This window comes from Physeter macrocephalus, chromosome 6, assembly GCF_002837175.3.
Source record: "Physeter macrocephalus isolate SW-GA chromosome 6, ASM283717v5, whole genome shotgun sequence".
Classification (NCBI taxonomy): domain Eukaryota; kingdom Metazoa; phylum Chordata; class Mammalia; order Artiodactyla; family Physeteridae; genus Physeter; species Physeter macrocephalus.
This window is the reverse complement of record NC_041219.1, coordinates 68,882,082-68,899,637: the sequence shown is the minus strand read 5'-3', so window position 1 is coordinate 68,899,637 and position 17,556 is coordinate 68,882,082. Positions and strand designations below refer to the sequence as shown.

The window sequence follows — 17,556 nt, the reverse complement described above, 5'->3', positions numbered from 1 at the left end:
CCCTGCATCGGCAGGCGGACTCTCAACCACTGCGCCACCAGGGAAGCCCCTGTATTATCTTATTTAATTTTATTGCAACTGATTGTTGTTGTCGTGGTCACTTGTATTGGGCCCCCTGATTCTTTCTGTCCTCCATGGGACTGACTTCAGAAAATTAAAATTTCCAGGTTCCCTTGCATCTGATTTCCAGGTAGGTTGTCAGTGGGAGGTATTGGTGTGAGACTGGGGTTGTAGAGGGGAAAAGCCATTTCTCCAGCTCCAGGCATTTTGTGGTGCCTCTGGCAGTGGCTGTGTGTCCCTAAGGGCTCGAGCTCCTGCAACTCAGCCCTTTTCCCTTTCTGATACCTTCTCAGGAGTGAGAGAGACTTGCCACTGACGTAAATCTCTAGATGGCCCACCGTCTGCCCCGTTTGGCTTTTTAACTCTTCCGACGCCTTTAGAACTAGTTTCCCATAATTAAATCCTCTACTGAACTACCTGTCATGGGTTCTATTTTCTTGTCTGAAGCTTGATTTATGTAAAGATAGAGATTATCTTCATTGTATGGGTAGATTAAGTGACTTGTACAGAATCACACAACTAGTTTAAAAACAGGCTTTCAAACCAGTAGTGCCTCCTTTCGAAGCCCAAGTCCTTAAACTACTATGCTGTATCAAAGTGATATTCCAAGTGAATGTCCAAATAAATAGTTTTCATGAATTGCTTATTTTTAGTACTTAGTTCAAATTGTCTGCATGATGGCACGAAGCAGCTATTATTATCCTTTAATTGTCTATCTCTCCCATTAGCTTGTGAGACTGCTTGAGAGCAAGCACATATGTTATTCATCTTTGTATTCCTAGCACCAACTACTGTGCTTGGAATGTAGTAGAGCCTTAATAAATATTTGTGGAATGAATGAATAATAATCACTGCCATTTACAGAGTGACTATTTCATTCCAGCAAGCATGCTAGGGGTCTTATGTAAAATTTATAACTCAGTCTTCATAACAATCTTGCAAGGTAGGCATAAATATTCCAACATCATAGGTAAGGGAAAATAGGGTCAGAGTTTAAACAATTCACAACTAAACTAGAATTAAACACAAGCTAACTGGGCTTTAAAGTCTGACCTTTTGACTATATCTAGCTGCTTCCATTAGTATGAAGGAACAAATATATAAATAATTGGGTTGAAAAAAATCTAACATCTTATTGGATTTCCAGATATTAGAGGAACTTCATAAACAGATGAAGTCTTATCTCTATGAGAAAAAAGAGTTCAGTATTTTCTTGCCATAATTAAATGAAGAAACAAGTTTTTGTATCTCAAACTATGCCTATGCAGGCAAAAGGAAGAGAAATTGGGATAATAATCTGAAATATGAAATGGTTTAAATTGCCAATGTGGAAAACATTGGCTATTCCCATAATTACCTAATCATTCTCTAGACTTACTTGGCGTGAGATGTAACCCTGATGATATTCACAACTAGCTCTCCTAAAGACTTAGAAGTCAGGTTTTAGCTTTACTTTTCCATGTCTTGGTTTATTATCCGGCACGAGGCAGTAAGTTTTCCAAAGTAACTGGGTAGCTATTTTTATTGCTGGATGGCTGATGATGGTTTTCACTTGTCTTTCTGTGTGTTCCATACTTTGCTTTGCATGGTAAAATCATATGCATGAGTCTATGGCTCAGTTAAGTTTCTCCCTTAGTTTTACCAGAGTGATGCATTTCTAGTAACTCTTCTGAGCTTGGACTTAAAATAATACCTATATTTGTAAGGCTGACTTGCAGAATCCATGTCTTATTCTTTGATTTCTGATGAAAAGTAACTAATAGAAGCAAAATAATTTGGTAGGCATCATACAAAGAGTCATTGTTAATTCTCCATGTGCCTCTTTGGCACATACTTGCTTGGTTTGATATTGGTTGAAATTATTTCAGCTGGATACCACCAAGAGGCTGTTCTCTTCTTGCAGAGCTAGGAGCCATTTGAAGATTCTGGAAATAAACAATTTTCATAAGATCTTTTTGCTGGCGTGACCCTGTCTTTTTTCCCAGGGAAAGGATGTTCTCCTAAATCTTCTTCATGTATGTACTACTAGTTTTGCCGTGATAAAGTCAAGTCTTTATTTTGTTAATTCAATAGGAGAGATTAATATAAAATTAAATGTAGGCATTTTCCCAGGTGATTTATAATAATAAAAGCTATGTCTATGTATTTAATACTGGGGAAAGAACACAATAAGACCGTTTATTTGTTTGATAAAAAATTGTATTCTCTTGTCTTTGAGACACGTCATTAAGGGCTGGAAACCAAGGGGTGTCAAAAGCCCCAGAGTGTTGCTATTCCATGGGTGTAGAGTTTCAGTCATGCAAGATGAAAAAGTTCTAGAAATCCACTAACCAGAAGTGTGCAGGGAATTCTGTAATGTGCTTTTACCACAATTAGAGCAAAAATAAAAACAAACACAAAAAGCAGAGTCGTGACCAGTAGACATGGAAGAAACCCAACTACATTTGTGCTGAAGAATTAATTACCTGCTCCCATTTGAATGTCGAGAAGGAGTTAGAGAAATAAACTGATTCTCTACTTCATAAAACTGCAGCAAAGCGTTTTCATTAGCAGTGATGACTGATGGAGATTGTCGGTGATGCTGTGATCCCAGGAGCAGAAGTCACCGCGTAAACAAAGCCGTGCTGACAAAAGGGGACTGTTCACAAAGCTGACACTAGCGCGGCGTTGAGAACATGAAGAAACAACGTGTGCATTCTCTGATTTGGGGCCAAAGTGCTCAATAATGATTGTGACATTAACTATGGGAATTTACAAATTTTAAGTACAAAGAATAGATCTTATTCATTCATTTATTTATTTTCCTCCGCTAAAATTTTTCAAAAGTATCTGAAAGCCTAAAATGTTTTCACTGTGTAAGTTGGCAAATTAAGGAAAGTTTAGTGTTAAATGAATCGCATTTAATTCTTTCCAAGCGCTTAGCTTTAAACACTATAGTGAAAAGACAACGGTTTAAAAACTTCTTTCAGGGCTGGAAACACATTTTGAAACAAACTGAGGCATGATGATAAAACCCGCACGATATCACAACGCATAGAAGGAAAAACAATTCCCTGATGTGGTGATTTTCTGTGTTACCAACTCCAACTTCTATGCCTCCTCAGGTATATAGGAAAAATAGGCCTTGAGAATAGGCATGTTTTTAGCCACTAAGACGAGTGAAGACAACTTTGATACCAAGAGGAAAATGTCCTCTCCCTCTTTTATCATTTGACTGGGTAGCTATGTTGAGCTCTAATATATTGAAATATAAGCAAGCGGGAGCAGGGAAGAAAAAACATAAGGGAGAGAGATTGAGTTCTAAATGTACAAGAAGGAAAAACTGAGAGCAGTTGAGAGGTTTATGATAAAACCAGAGGTATTATAGGTGAAGACCAAAAAATGGCAGTTTCCACTCTTTTGAAAAGTTATCCTATTCTATGGGTTCGTCTAAAACTAGTGTTATGTACTTGCACTATACTCAAGGTGACTTGGAATTTTATGGGAGGGATTTCAGCTTGAGTTCATTTGTATTGTCATTCAGAATTGCCAAGAGGGGTCTCTCATAATTCTCACTTATGACCTATGGATTTTTTCACCACTTACCTACCAAACAATTTGTATTTGATCATACACTGTCCAGTTCTATTCCAATGTGTTTTATTGAAAAGTTTTACCTTTCCCAATAAAAGTATGATTTCCTTGGGATCTGGGTCCAAGTACCTTTCACAGAGCCTTATACTTCTCTACCTAGTTTATATTGTCTGTAGGACAACTTGTCTGTCTTGTTCACTGCTGAAATCCTGTGCTTAGCACAATGACTGGCATATAGTAGACTTCTGATAGATATTTGTTGTCTTCATAAAAGAATGAGTAAAGAGAATTAAGCTCATACATAATTGTTCAGTGGCTATTGCCTTAATGTGTATAGGGGAGTGGGATTCAGGTTTTAAAAATTAGTGCCATTTGGGATATTGTTAAATGGATATTGTTCAGAGGATTTTAATCAATTAACCCTGGGGATGCTGTTAAGATAGCATCTGGCAACTTGAAGTAGATTTACCTAGATTAAATATAGTCAGAGTGAAATACTTTGGTTTTAGTACAAAATATTGCCCTAATTTCAAGAAAGGAAATAGACAAAATCTTTGACAAAGGGTTAGTAGAATTTAATAGAGTTTACATCGTCTTTTTGTTTTAGATATAAAACATTTTACATATAAAAATGTGTACCTATATATTATATATACACATAGACACACATATATCTGTATTTACTATATATGTATACCTATAGGTTTCCACTTCTATGTTTGATCTTCTCTGAAACCTCACTTCTTAACTTGCAGGATTCTTTTCCAGATCATAGAATTATTTGTTATTTTTACTTAGGCGATTTCCATGATTAAAATTCCATGTCTCCCCAGGTTTCCGTGAATCAGCAGTGCCCCAGAAAGTGTTTCCCTTCCTGAGACTCCAGGGAAGTCTTGGAACACAAAGAACTTGAAGAGGGAGCCTGGCCAAATAGAGATTTTTGAGCCTTTGTAGGCTTGCTAAAGCAGATTATTAGTACAAACAAAATCAAAGTCTGTGTGTTCCTAAAAGCAGCATTTTCATGTAAGTCCAAGGAGCTCACTTTAGTTTTATTTGCTTTGGCTAAAGAAATGAAAAACTTTGTTTTAACCACGTGGGCATTATTTTGCAAGGGGATCATAACAAATTGTTCTAATCTTTAATTTCACTAAAGAGTTACTACAGTGATTTGATGTAACTTTTTCAATGGAAAATTAACGACTAAATCTTTTCTAACGTCATTGTTTTCTAGATATGAATCAGAAGCTTCCTAGGTATTTTTGTAACACAATGGATTCTGATTCTGTTATTCAGATTCAGTGTTTTCTTCAAAAGAATGACGCTTTATGACTTTGTCAGCAATTTAATAGATTTTTGTCTTCTTAAAAGACTAGAACTAAGAAATATCAAGATTTAAAGCATAAATACCTTGGAACACTCAGAAGAGCAGCATGGGAGACACTGAGAAAAGAATTGAAACTCATAGAATAAGATGTCTTTCCAAGTTGAAGGTATGGGCTTGCTTTGTGTGGCTATATGTATATGTACCATATGTATATTTTTAAACTGAGACCTTGTGAAGTTGCTTATATCTTCATGTATTAATCTAATAATAATGTCATACTACCTGATATATTGATAAGTTCTTGCTTTAATGAAGTTGGTTTGTAACTGAGGGTTTGTCTAAATAGGATTATTGATTCAGGCAATTTAATCAGAAATAGTTTTGAGGGATTTAAATGGAAGACAGGATCTTAAACACTTTCAAGCACACATTATACTACAGTAGGATTTAATTTCCTGGATCAAAGGCCAATTTAATGTTCACCTTTCTGGGGCTTCTAAGTCAGAGGAGTATGGAGGTCTCTCCTGGAAAATGGTTCACTGGACAGAAATGCTTTGTTGATCTGTATTCAGTGAGGCCTTCACAATGACCCACTAAAACAAAGGTTTACTTCAAGCTTTGGCAACATACCAATCATTCTCTATAAGAAAAATGCCCATTTTGTTAGCTGTTTCTGGTATTCTTGACTATTTCAGAGCAAATTCTTTTTGCATAGCCTCAAAGCTATTTTGCCTTCAAACAAAATTTAAATTTATTTTAAACCAAGGAATCTGGATAATTGTCTTGATTCCACAGCTAGTGCCTGCAAGTGGTTTCCAAATTATGACACTGCCACCAGTTTCCTTCCTATCAAAAGTTTGTTTTCTCTTTATACATGTGTAGGAAAGATCTACACATGTACCGGAAAGGGGAGAATCATGATATAGAGCTAGAAAATTACTTTTGCCTGAAATGCTCTGTTAATTATATATTTTAAAAATCCTCTTAAATTATTCCTAATTCTCATGTCCATCTCCTAACATTGAGGGGTTAAAAATAAGGACTGAGGCCCAGGCTTCCTAGGTTTATGTCGAGTTCAACTACTGACTTGCTGCGTGACCTCGGAGAGGTTGCTTAACCTCTTTGTGGCTCAGTTTTCTCCTCCGAAAGGGGTAACAACAGTACTCATCTCATAGAATGTTTTTCTTTTTACATCCTTCAAACAATGACTGGAATATTGTAAACATTCAATAACTATTAGCTATTATTAATAATAGCATTTGTGGATAAAGGTCAAGTATTATTTATAAACAATTGGTCCTTAATTTTTTATGACTGGAGTTTGGCAGGACTAGATATTGATCTGAAATGAGATAGCAAAATACTGCAAGCACAAGTTTATCAGGTAAAAGTAAGAGACGATCGCTTCATAATTAGCCGTGTTTCTCTGTTTCTCTGACCTTAGACATATGCTCATTTAGCAACATTTTTAGAAGGTATCAAAGGACTGTCTTCAACAAATTTGCTTCAAACTCTGGGGCATTATTAATAGCTGGTAGGAGTAGCTTTATAAATATAGAGGTTATTTTGCACTAGACATGAGTCACAATAGCCACTGGTTGCTTTCACTCTACGAAGAAAACCGTACAGGTTAGGAAGCCCATCTAAGTGTTTCAGGAAAAGCACTGGCATCATGATTTATCTAGTTTCCTCTCTTAAAGTGTTAAATAAAAGAAATTATTCTCTCAAACATGATTTGTACTTTATTTGATAGGCCTTGCTTGCTTTTTAGTGTAAAATCTGCATTATAAAACCATGTGAAAATTGTTTACTCTCAACAATGTGCTCTGAAAAGATTTACAGTGTGAAGAGAGACAGAATTTCTATAACTGGTGTTTAATATAAAAGGATAAATAGCTAGAGATATAGCTATACTATCTTGGCAGCTATATAACGATATGAATTTTGACTCATATTGAGCTTGATATTTAAATTTCCCAGGTCTTTTTCACATACATTTCTATTCAGATTTCCCCAAACTAATTGGTGCAGATAACTTTTGGTTTAGGTGTATTTAATCCTATTGAATTTCATCTTATATTCAGCTTACTTTCAGCAGTGACTACTTCTTCAAGATGTTTTTGAATACTGACTCTGTCATTCATTCAGTAAACTTGTGATGGATGCCTACTGTTTGTGAGGCATTTACTAGACCCCGAAGACACGAAGGTAAATCATATATGGATCCTATCATCGAGTTGCTCACAGTATAGTGAGGGAGAAGGTTATAGGCACCCAAACACATAAATAACGTGCACTGTGGGGAATTCCCTGGCAGTCCATTGGTTAGGACTCTGGGCTTCTACTTAAGGGGCAAGGGTTCAATTCCTGGTCAGGGAACTAAGATCCCGCATGTCACATGGCATGGCCAAACAGATAAATAAATAAAGTCCTTAAAAAAAAATAAAGTGCACTGTGCTGAGGGCTGTAATAGAGGCAGGCACACAGCAGGTTGGGGAGATAGGCAGTGAGTGGTCAAGGCTACCTGGGAAGTAGAAAGACAAGGAAGACTCCACAATAGAAATAATGATAGGGCTTCCCTGGTGGCGCAGTGGTTGAGAGTCCGCCTGCCGATGCAGGGGACACGGGTTCGTGCCCCGGTCCGGGAGGATCCCACATGCCGCGGAGCGGCTGGGCCCGTGAGCCATGGCCGCTGAGCCTGTGCGTCCGGAGCCTGTGCTCTGCAGCGGGAGAGGCCACAACAGTGAGAGGCCCGCGTACCACAAAAAAAAAAAAAAAAAGAAAAAAAAAAAATAATGATAGAGTTGAGTTTTAAATATTGAGCATATATTTATCAGATGCACAAGGTGAAGAAAAACATTGCAAGTGGAGGACCACCTGTAAAAGAGATGTAAAGTGGCCTGGTGAATTAAAAGAACTATAAATAGAACATTATGTTTAGGGACAAGCAGCAAGAGATCATAACAAGGTATATACGTACGAGGTTTTATTTGCCATCTAAGAAGTAGGGATTTTTGTTGATGGGAAGCCACTAAAAAGTTTCAAGAAGTGGAATCACATGCTAAATATGCATTTTATTCATTTGTTTGACAAACATTTATTAAGGTCCAAATTAGTGATGGCAGGAGGTGGAAGGGAGATTGGAGGTGGGAAAGACTAGAGGAGACTAAAAAATGATCGCAGTTGTCTAAGATAAACTGTGTATACATTTGAGAGATTTCAGCATCTGGGTGGTAGTTAAAGCCATGGGAATAACTGAGATTTCCTAGGGAGAGCTTATATAGCAAAAAGTGGAGGGTATGAGACAAAAGCCTGAGAAGAGAAGACTGGATAGAAAGAGTCTAGAGATAGGTGGAGATATAGGTATGCATGGGGGGAGGGGAGGGAATTTCAGGAAGAAAAGAATGATTAATGATCTTAAATGACTCTGAGATAACAAGTTAGCTGAGGACTGAGAAGTACCTATTGGATTTGGAAATCAGGAAGTTGTTTATGACCTTTTATAGAGTAGCTTCAAGAGAGGCTAGTCTGTAGTAGCCTGAAGGGTGAATGGAAGTTTCGTGTAGGCAATGAATCTAGACTAGTCTTCCAAACAGCTTGATGGTAGCTGGAGCTACCATCAGGGATGAGGGAAGACTTTTAGGACAGAAATGTCTTGGATATATTTATAAGTTAGTGGGGAGAGAGGCAGTAAAGAGTAGGAGGATGAAAATAGAGGAGGGGGTCAACAACTGATGAATCAGGGTCTCAGCAATGGATAGAATGGATTCCAGAGCATGGCTGGAGGGAGTTTCTTATACAGGAGGAGGGATACATCCTTTTAAGATGGGAAGGAAATTGGAGGGGTAAATTTGAAAGTGAAGTTGTTGAGATCATTTGCTGGTCAAGAAGAGCACGGGGCTGAGTTGGAGACTGACAAAAAGAAAAGAATAATCTTGAATAATCTTGAAGGGAGTGTACAAAGTGCAGTATAAATTGTGGGGTTGGTTCAAGATTGAGAAATTGGAAGATGGAGGGGTGAGGATTTTATGGATATGAGTGTACTGGCTGGAGAGTAAATCGAATGGTCTCTCAGGATGGAAGTGTCATCAGGAAATGGAAAAGCCCTATGGCATATGATTGGAGACTACCATTCAGGCTGACAAAAATATATTTATCTATAATTTGTTGATTTTGAAGCAGTAATTAATCTACCTAACTTATGAGTACTCAGTATACAATGCTCCTTTTTCAAATCCCTCACTAAGACCTAAATCTTTTCACTTCCAATTTAATAAAACTATCAAAATTTTAACTTTTTAGTAAAACCATACTAGTTTCTGCTGATCACAATGGTTCTGTCTGTTAAGTTGTCCTTGATTTTTTTGTTACAGATGGTGTCAGGCTGACTGCTGTCTGGAATTATCTCAATACCTAGGAAGTGTGATTCAATATGCAGAAATTTATTGTACTGTATTCATATTTGTTTCTCATAGCAAGTACCTGTTCAGTTTAGAAACGTTTTTGTATGGTTTATAATTAAAATATTGCTTTAAATAAATTAACTGGCAATGAGTAGCAATAGAATGTTGTATAAATTGCATATTACTTTGTTCAAGAGAGAACTTAAGCAAATTTGCTATGGAAATAATGTCTTTGTGTAACGTCACACTCCTTTTAAAAAATTAACACACACGTATTCTTTTGTACTACAGACAGTGTTGCAATGCTGAAGATCAATTTAAATCGTTTGCTACATGTTATTTAGAATGATTACTTGCTTCTGTGTATGTATAAGACATGCCCATAAAATAATGAGGTTACAAATGACCTACACAATTCAATATCACTAATCAATTAGTCCCACTTTGGATTTTCAAAGAGAGAACATAGTATGGAAGACCAGAAGAAGAGATCACTTTAAAAGCTTCTTCCAAATACAAGAGTTACTTGAGCTGGAGACAATCAGTCTTTTGGTAGAAGGTATTTTGTCAACGGGTGGCAAATGTACAATTTAAAAGTAAATTTTTCATATGTTTTCTTGCACTTTTTTTCTCCCTAGATGTTTCTGTTGGCAATAACATGTGCGTATGTATCCAAAACACTATCCGGATCTTATATGAATTCCATGCTCACACAAATAGAGAGACAATTCAACATCCCAACATCGCTAGTTGGATTTATTAATGGAAGCTTTGAGATTGGTAATGAATTATTTTTCCATTACTTCTTTTTACACATTATTTTATCCAGGGAGCTAGTCTGAATTTTACTCTCCTTATTTTCCGCTTTGCACCATTTAACTGACTGAATGTATTTTCTAAAATGACTGAAATAGCCTAGCTCACTTTCGAATATGTTGAGAAACAATTCATTTCAATATTATCCCTGAATAACACTTAAACATCGTCACATATCCCATCATGGGACTTTTTATTCTAATAGTTAAAATTTTTTTATTCTAATAGTTCTTTGGTTAGCTAGCATGATTAGCAGAGTGTTTAGAGTACTAATATTTAATCTATTATTTGATAACCCTTAGGGCTTTATTTTCATGTTTAGAAGATATCATGGGAAACAAAGGAGTCTGTTTTCAAAAAAAAAAAAAGCAAATATTTTTCTTCTCCTGTTGTTTCTGGGAGTTTGGTAATTCTCCTTTCTAAGTGCAGAGGGAAGAAGAAATGGCTTTCACATCTCGCTGAATTTATTTCAGAAACAGTCTTTAGGGAAGAATAAAGCCTATTCTTAGGCTCTGGGTTTTGTGGCCGACTGGGAAGATGTGAGGACAGAGAGAAAGAATGAGGAAGGGGAAAATTTCTTCTGTGAACAAACCTGCATAGAAATACAAATGTCACTCCTTTACAGTTTTGTAATGGCTTTTACTTCCTTCAAGATGAAAGTCGCCTTTAATATTTTTAATCAGTATCTGGAAGAAAAATTAGGATGGGATAGAGGCAAAACTGAAACAGGTGATGCTTGATCTTGTCTCCTAGTGTTCAGCTCTCTCAGACCTCATTCCGCGCCACCCGTTTGCTGGCTATGGAGTCAGAAGTCACTCCTTGTATCGTCCCTGTGTAAACTCAGCTCACAGTCTAATGGAGGGCATGGGTGCAAAATAATCTAACTGAATGCAGTAAGTTTGGTGACATAGGTATATGCAATGCCCTATAGGAACACAGAGGAGGGACACAACCTCACTTAAGGAAGATAGGCTCTTAAAGTAAAAGTTTTCTGGGTGACGAAACAGGGTTAGATAAGTGTGAAGAGAATTCCAATAGAAGAAGAAGCGTAATATTGAAACAGCATGGTAGCTTGTGTAGGGAGCAACATTCAGCCCAGTGTTATGGACTGGCCACACTTCAGGTGGCAATTCCTAGAATATAAGTCTGGAGAAATGGGCAGGGGTGAGAAATGGACTATTGGAGAGCTTTGTGTGTGTGTGCTATGGAGCTTACCTTTTATCCTCTAGGTAATGGAGCGTCACTTAGAGATTGGCAGAGGTTATTAACATTTCTGTGTCAAGGACCTCTTTGGCAATCTGATGCCATATAATCTCAGAATAATGTAATTGCGTAAAATAAAAACCATAAGGGTACAAAGGAAGTCAATTATACTGAAATAAAATTATCAAAATATTAAAAGCAGCTTATATAATAATACTTGTACTTCTTACCATCACATTAAATAACAATATCTACACTAAGTTTGAAGAAATCATCGGTGTCAATAATATTTTGAAGTATCTGCAACAACTGTAATGTACAAATACCTGTAACTTCTGTTGGTGATAATTGTTGACAAAATCATACATACTGTTAATACTAATGTAGTTTGTGTCTACTTTCACAGTCAAAGGAAATACTAATATTAAGTTACTGAAAATAAAGATGCAATTTTTTTTCTCACTCAAGTTCATGGAGCACCTGATTTCTATCCATGGACTCCTTTGGGGTTTATAGACAGCAGGTGAAGAACCTCTGTTAAAAGACATTGTGAAACAGAGCTCTCCCTCAGGGCAGGGGTTGTGTCCTATTCATTTATTATTTCATGCATCCCTAGCACCAATCCCAGTATTTCAGATATTTATTATACAATAAATGCTGGATAGTCAATGATTGGGTGAGGCTGTTAATTTAGACTTTGTTCATACTAATTGAAATATTCATTTTTCACATCAATTTTTTCTAGGAAATCTTTTATTGATTATATTTGTGAGTTATTTTGGAACTAAACTGCATAGACCTATAATGATTGGTGTCGGATGTGTGGTTATGGGCCTTGGGTGTTTCTTACAATCACTACCTCATTTCCTCATGGACCGGTAAGTACTGCAGTCTCTGATGATTTTTTTAGGTGCAACTTCCAGCTCCAGGAAATAAGCTTGGATTTCTTTCTAGGAACAATGCTCCTAAAGACACAGAGCACTGTAATAGAAACTGCAAGGTTCAGATTCCGTTCCACCCGCCTGTTTTGTGCTCTTGGCTGCCTGGCTTCCACTTACACGTCAATTTATGAAATAGAGATTTGGGACAACTCTTTTATGGAGTTGAGTCTGATGAAAAGATTCTTAGGACCTGGCAAGATTTGGGATTACTCCTTTCTAGGGACTATTTAGACACTTCTAATTACAGTTGAGTTTCTGTTTAATTATGGGTCACCAAAGGATAGACCAGTCTGAAGGTTGATTTTCATTTTAAATTTTTATCAAAGTAATATGTGTGCAAAATTGTGAAAAGTAAAATTATATTGAAAAAGGCATTGTCCCCCCACCCCTTCAACATTGCTCATATTACTCCTCTCCAGAGGCAACTACTCCCGACTCTTTTAGCTCTTTCTTCTTCTATTTGCTTCCATATTTCTAAGCAAATGTTTATCCTTTTAGTTTTTGATACTTTAGTGTTATGTAATATACATATTGACTTCCTACTATAAAATCATACTATTTCATGTGTGTGACTATGTAAATATTTTTCATATTTCAGCTGAACCATGCTGTTATTTTCCCTTTCTTATATCACTTTTTATTTTCCCTGGATTTAATAATTGCCTCATTTTATATTTGATTCATTTTCTTTTTCTCACTAATCATCACCAAATTCTTTACCGGTAGGACAATGTCTTCTCAATATATTCATACATAGCAGAGGGTTTCATTTTTGTCTTTGAGATACCTCTCCTGTCATCATTAATTTTCCATCTGCAATCTGAACTGGGAACTCTCCAGGCCTGTTGCATGGCTGCTGCTTTGAAATTTTCACTCACAATTCTCCTTGGGAATTTGCTCTGCCTTTTTCTTCCATTCAGTTACTTACTTCCTAGGTAGTAATATCTTCTCCTTTCCTTTCCATTCTTACTCTTTTTGTGGAAAATGTCAGCTAATAGGTTTCTGAGAAAGTGTGCAAGGAAAGTAATAATTTTAAGAACTTAAACATCAGGAAATATTCCGATTCTACTCCCATACCTGGTGACAGTTTGGCTGGTATAAAATTCTGGTTTGAAGTTTTTTCCCTAGGGATTTTGAAGACATCATTCCCAATACTTTCTACTTTCCAGTGTTACTCTTGAGAATCCTATACCATTCTAACCCCTGTGACCAGTTTCTTTTCTCTAGGAGCTGTTGGGATTTTCCTTTAAACTCCAGAATTTGAATTCATGATAATCATGTTGGTATAAATGATTTTCCTTTATCGTGCTAGGTGCCTTCAATCTGGACATTTGTAAAAGTTACTTGTATTGTTTCTTTGATAATATCCTCCCTTCATCCACCCAACTACTTTCTCTTTCTAGAACTTCTACTTGTTCTTGAATATTGTTACATCCTGAGTTTAGCTTACAGTTTTCTCATCTTTTCTCATCTTTCTCTCCAATTTTCTATCTCTTTGCCTTCTTGTTAGGGGAGATTTCTAAAGATTTTTTTTTGATGTGGACCATTTTTAAAGTCTTTTATTGAATTTGTTACATTATTGCTTCTTTTTTAGTCTTCTGTTTTTTTTGGCTGCGAGGCATGTGGGATCTTAGCTCCCCAACCAGGGATCGAACCCGCAACCCGTGCATTGGACGGCGAAGTCTTAACCACTGGACTGCTAGGAAAGTCCCTGGGGGAGATTTCTTTATCTTCCAAACCTTTGAATGGATTTCTAACTTTTGCTGTCATATTCTTAAGTTTTAAGGACTCTTGTTCTTTGAATGTATCTTTTTAGGGAACATCTTACTCTTATTTTAAGAATGCAATGTCTTTTCCATCTACATTTCAGGTGTACAGTTTTTAATTTGTTTTGTCTTTATGTTGTAGGCTTCCTTCATATATCTGGTGGTCCTTGGTTAGCTCTTCATATTTGAGAGAGAGGAATAGCAACAACAAGCTAACCAGAAGTTCTGTGGTACATGTGTAGGACTTGGTTGTTGGAGGACTTCTTCCCAGCACAGGGACTGGATGTTTTAGAGATGGCTCAGAACGTCCATAACCTGTCAGTTAACTCAGGCAGGGATTCTCCAACCTGTTGCCTGAGACATGACAGCTTGGCTACCAGCCAGGTGGGAGTGGGAGTCTCTTTTATCAGTATGTAGATTTTTCTTTTACTTAACATCCCCAGGTTTTAGTATGGCCTCCTATCCTCAATGTGCTTGTTTTGACTCCTGCAGTCTAAGGCCATGTTCGTTGGGATGGTGGGGGGTGTCTATAATAAGGGTTTAACTGCTCCGTATACACACTTTAAACCAATCCTCTGATGTTTTGGATCATACCCACTCCCGCCCTTAGAAGTATCTTGTCTCCTGCCTGAAACTTTCCAGGGATATGTGGCACATGTTTGGTTTCTCCCCTGCAGGCACTTACTTAGGCTTGTGTTTCTCATATTTTCTAGTTCAGTGACCACTCATCTGCTTCCCCATTTTCAAAATCTTTATCTTCTTGTCGAATTTTCAAAATCTCTTTCTCCTTGTCAAATCTTCCATTTTCTTTATCCTTGTGGCATTATGCCTTTTCCTTTACTATTTTATAATCCATCAACTGTCATTGTGCTGAAGTTCTGGGGATGAATGAACTTTGAATGAGTTATTGGGTTTTAGTGGATAAGTTAAATGAAAATGATATGTTATCTTCTCAGGTATTTCTGAAGGGATCAGAAGTTTTCAGGCAAAGAGTTTTTACTGTCCTTTTAGTTCCTATCCTGTCCAAGACAACATCAAGTAATATGCAGCTATTATTTTCATTTCTTTCCACTCTCTGCCAAAGGTGTTATTTTTTTTGTCTGAAGCTGGCAAGTCTCATGGGATCATGGGTATGGAGACAGAAGTCTTTGTCCACAGTTCACAGCCACTCTGTGACCATGACTGGACAATTGTTCAAAGGGGAAGGCATTTTGACCCTTTTTATTATATTCTATAGCATAGAAATCAGAACTATCAGTGACATACAAGTATAGCACTCTTTAGCTCATTTGGAACTCAGAAGGGCAAGGTTGTTTTTGTGTGTGTGTGTGTGTGTGTGTGTGTGTGTGTGTGTGTGTGTTTTGTTTTGTTTTGTTTTGTTTTTGGATTTCTCTTATCTACTAGAAATATAGAAACCAGTCCAGCATAATTTCTAGCAAAGAGAGACTTAGCTGGACATATTTTCTTCCATTATTGCAGCTTATAATTTACTTTCTGAGAAAAGGCATGGGATCCTGTGGTAATTTGCCTAAGATAATATGGTCACAGTGTATTAACCCTTTTGTTCTTATGAGAAGAGAAAAACTCATTACATTGCACTGTCACAGTGTTTGAATCTCCAAAGGTCTCTCATTATGATGGGCAAATATTTTGTTTTTCTTGGGGATTGATGAATGCATGAAGGGATTATTGTTTGAATTCTCAGAAAGTGGGGTATATTGTCTACGAGCAAACCTCAGAGAATTCAAAGTTGGAAACTTGTTTGTGGTGTTGTTTTTCCTCCCAAAGCTTTATCTTCTTTATTATACTTCGTAGAGTCTATTATTTTTCTTCCTTTTTGTTCCTTATCCACAGTAATTATTTCCAGGAAATGATCACCTAAAAACCACAAAGCATTGATGTTAGGTAATCTAAAGGATAGACCATACATATGCAGATAATTGAAAGCTGGCTGTCAATGAATTGCACATTTTCGTGAGTGGCAAGTTCTTTTTGATGATATCAATCTATGATGATTGGGTGGCAAAGATGAAAAGAAATCTGCTTTCCTGGGTTTGGATGCTGTATCTTAAGTGAAGCAGGAGAATCTTCACAATGCTCACATTGTCCTCATTGGCTCCTTAACACAAATGTGTTTTCCCTGTGTTCATACAGATATGAATATGAATCTACAGTTTCAGTTTCTGGTAATTTGTCCTCAAACAGTTTCTTGTGTATGGACAACGGAACCCAGATTTTCAAACCAACAGAAGATCCATCAGGTTGTCTGCTTTATTTTATTACTTTAGTTAATTTGTAACTGAACACTTTCTGTGGAGGGTCTTTGAATGAGTTATTGGGTTTGGTTAAGTAAGGTAGAGGAACAAAAAGCTATTTTTTCCCCTCTAAAGGATTTTAGAGGGGATCATGGAGGAGAATAGGAATGGCTAATAATAGAAAATGTTATGCCTCTTATATTTGAATATACCTATTAAGACTGCCTTGTCTGTTCTTTAAAATGGTTATTTAAAAATCAGTCAAAGACATCCACCCAAGGGCCACTGTAAAATTAATTCTTTAGAGGAAAACATCTTAGAAGGATGGGTTTATACTGATGATTTGGTCTATACAATTATCTAAATAGGAAACAGAGGTAGAAACAAAGTTCAAAAGATTTGTGTTATATTATTGATATTCTAGAGCAGAGAAAGCAGGCAAGTATGCTATAGTTCTGAATACTCTAGTCTCTTTCCACTGAACTAGGAACTTGTCTTTTTTGCCCAGTTGTCCCTCTTTACCAGAGACTACTTCCTAATCCAGCATGATAGTGTACAATAATGGTGTTTCTTCCAGGTTCTTGCAGTCCCAGGCACCAACATACCTGCCTCTGCCCCTTCATGTGCTAAAGGACCTGTATAATCTGGTGATACTTAGTCTATAGGTGACCCTGTTAATTTACCTCAGACCAGAACTTCTTTTCCTGTGATGGGCACATTTTCAGGCTGGATTCATATTAGTGGAAATTACGGTGGTTCCTTAGGCTGGGAATTTCACTGCCAGCATGGAATAAGGGGGAATTAAAATAGTTCAAATGAGTATAAGAATAACTGTCTCAGAAATTCTAAATCAAAGGAACCCCCTGGGGAAACAAAAGAAAACAGTGACATCAGCAATAGCCCGCGTTCTCTCCTTGAGTTGGCTTTTGCCAAAGAATGACTCAGGTCCTGTTTCCTATTTTTCCTAATGTGCATTGTAGTAGATAAACAAAACCTTCCCAGTTGGGTGTATCTCCAGGGAAGTGTGTTGATTCCTTAATCACCTGATATTTTCAGTTTTGCCCTAGAGGAAACTGGAGTTTGCCTATGATCTATAGACATAAACATTGTGCTCATCATAGATAAAAATATGAATACCCAGCAACGCAGACTATGATTTTCTGGACTGGGAATGACTGAGACATAGCCTCACAAGAAATTTTGAGACTCAGCTGT

The 17,556-nt window shown here is 36.9% G+C and overlaps 1 protein-coding gene across 4 annotated transcripts in view; it reads left to right on the top strand.

Annotated features, from left to right (window-relative positions):
• Positions 1-17,556, top strand: part of SLCO1A2 (solute carrier organic anion transporter family member 1A2) — a 101,128-nt gene that overhangs the window by 48,158 nt on the left and 35,414 nt on the right. Inside the window, exons 2-5 of one of the 4 annotated variants that reach the window (XM_007127992.3) lie at positions 5,007-5,123; positions 9,999-10,140; positions 12,125-12,257; positions 16,241-16,347. In XM_007127992.3, coding sequence (XP_007128054.1) covers positions 5,064-5,123; positions 9,999-10,140; positions 12,125-12,257; positions 16,241-16,347 — 442 coding nt within the window. In that variant the 5' untranslated portion in view covers positions 5,007-5,063. Of the gene's footprint in view, positions 1-4,857; positions 5,124-9,998; positions 10,141-12,124; positions 12,258-16,240; positions 16,348-17,556 lie in introns of those variants that run through there. The other 3 variants (XM_007127993.1, XM_055085155.1, XM_055085156.1) reach the window with 3 other exon arrangements.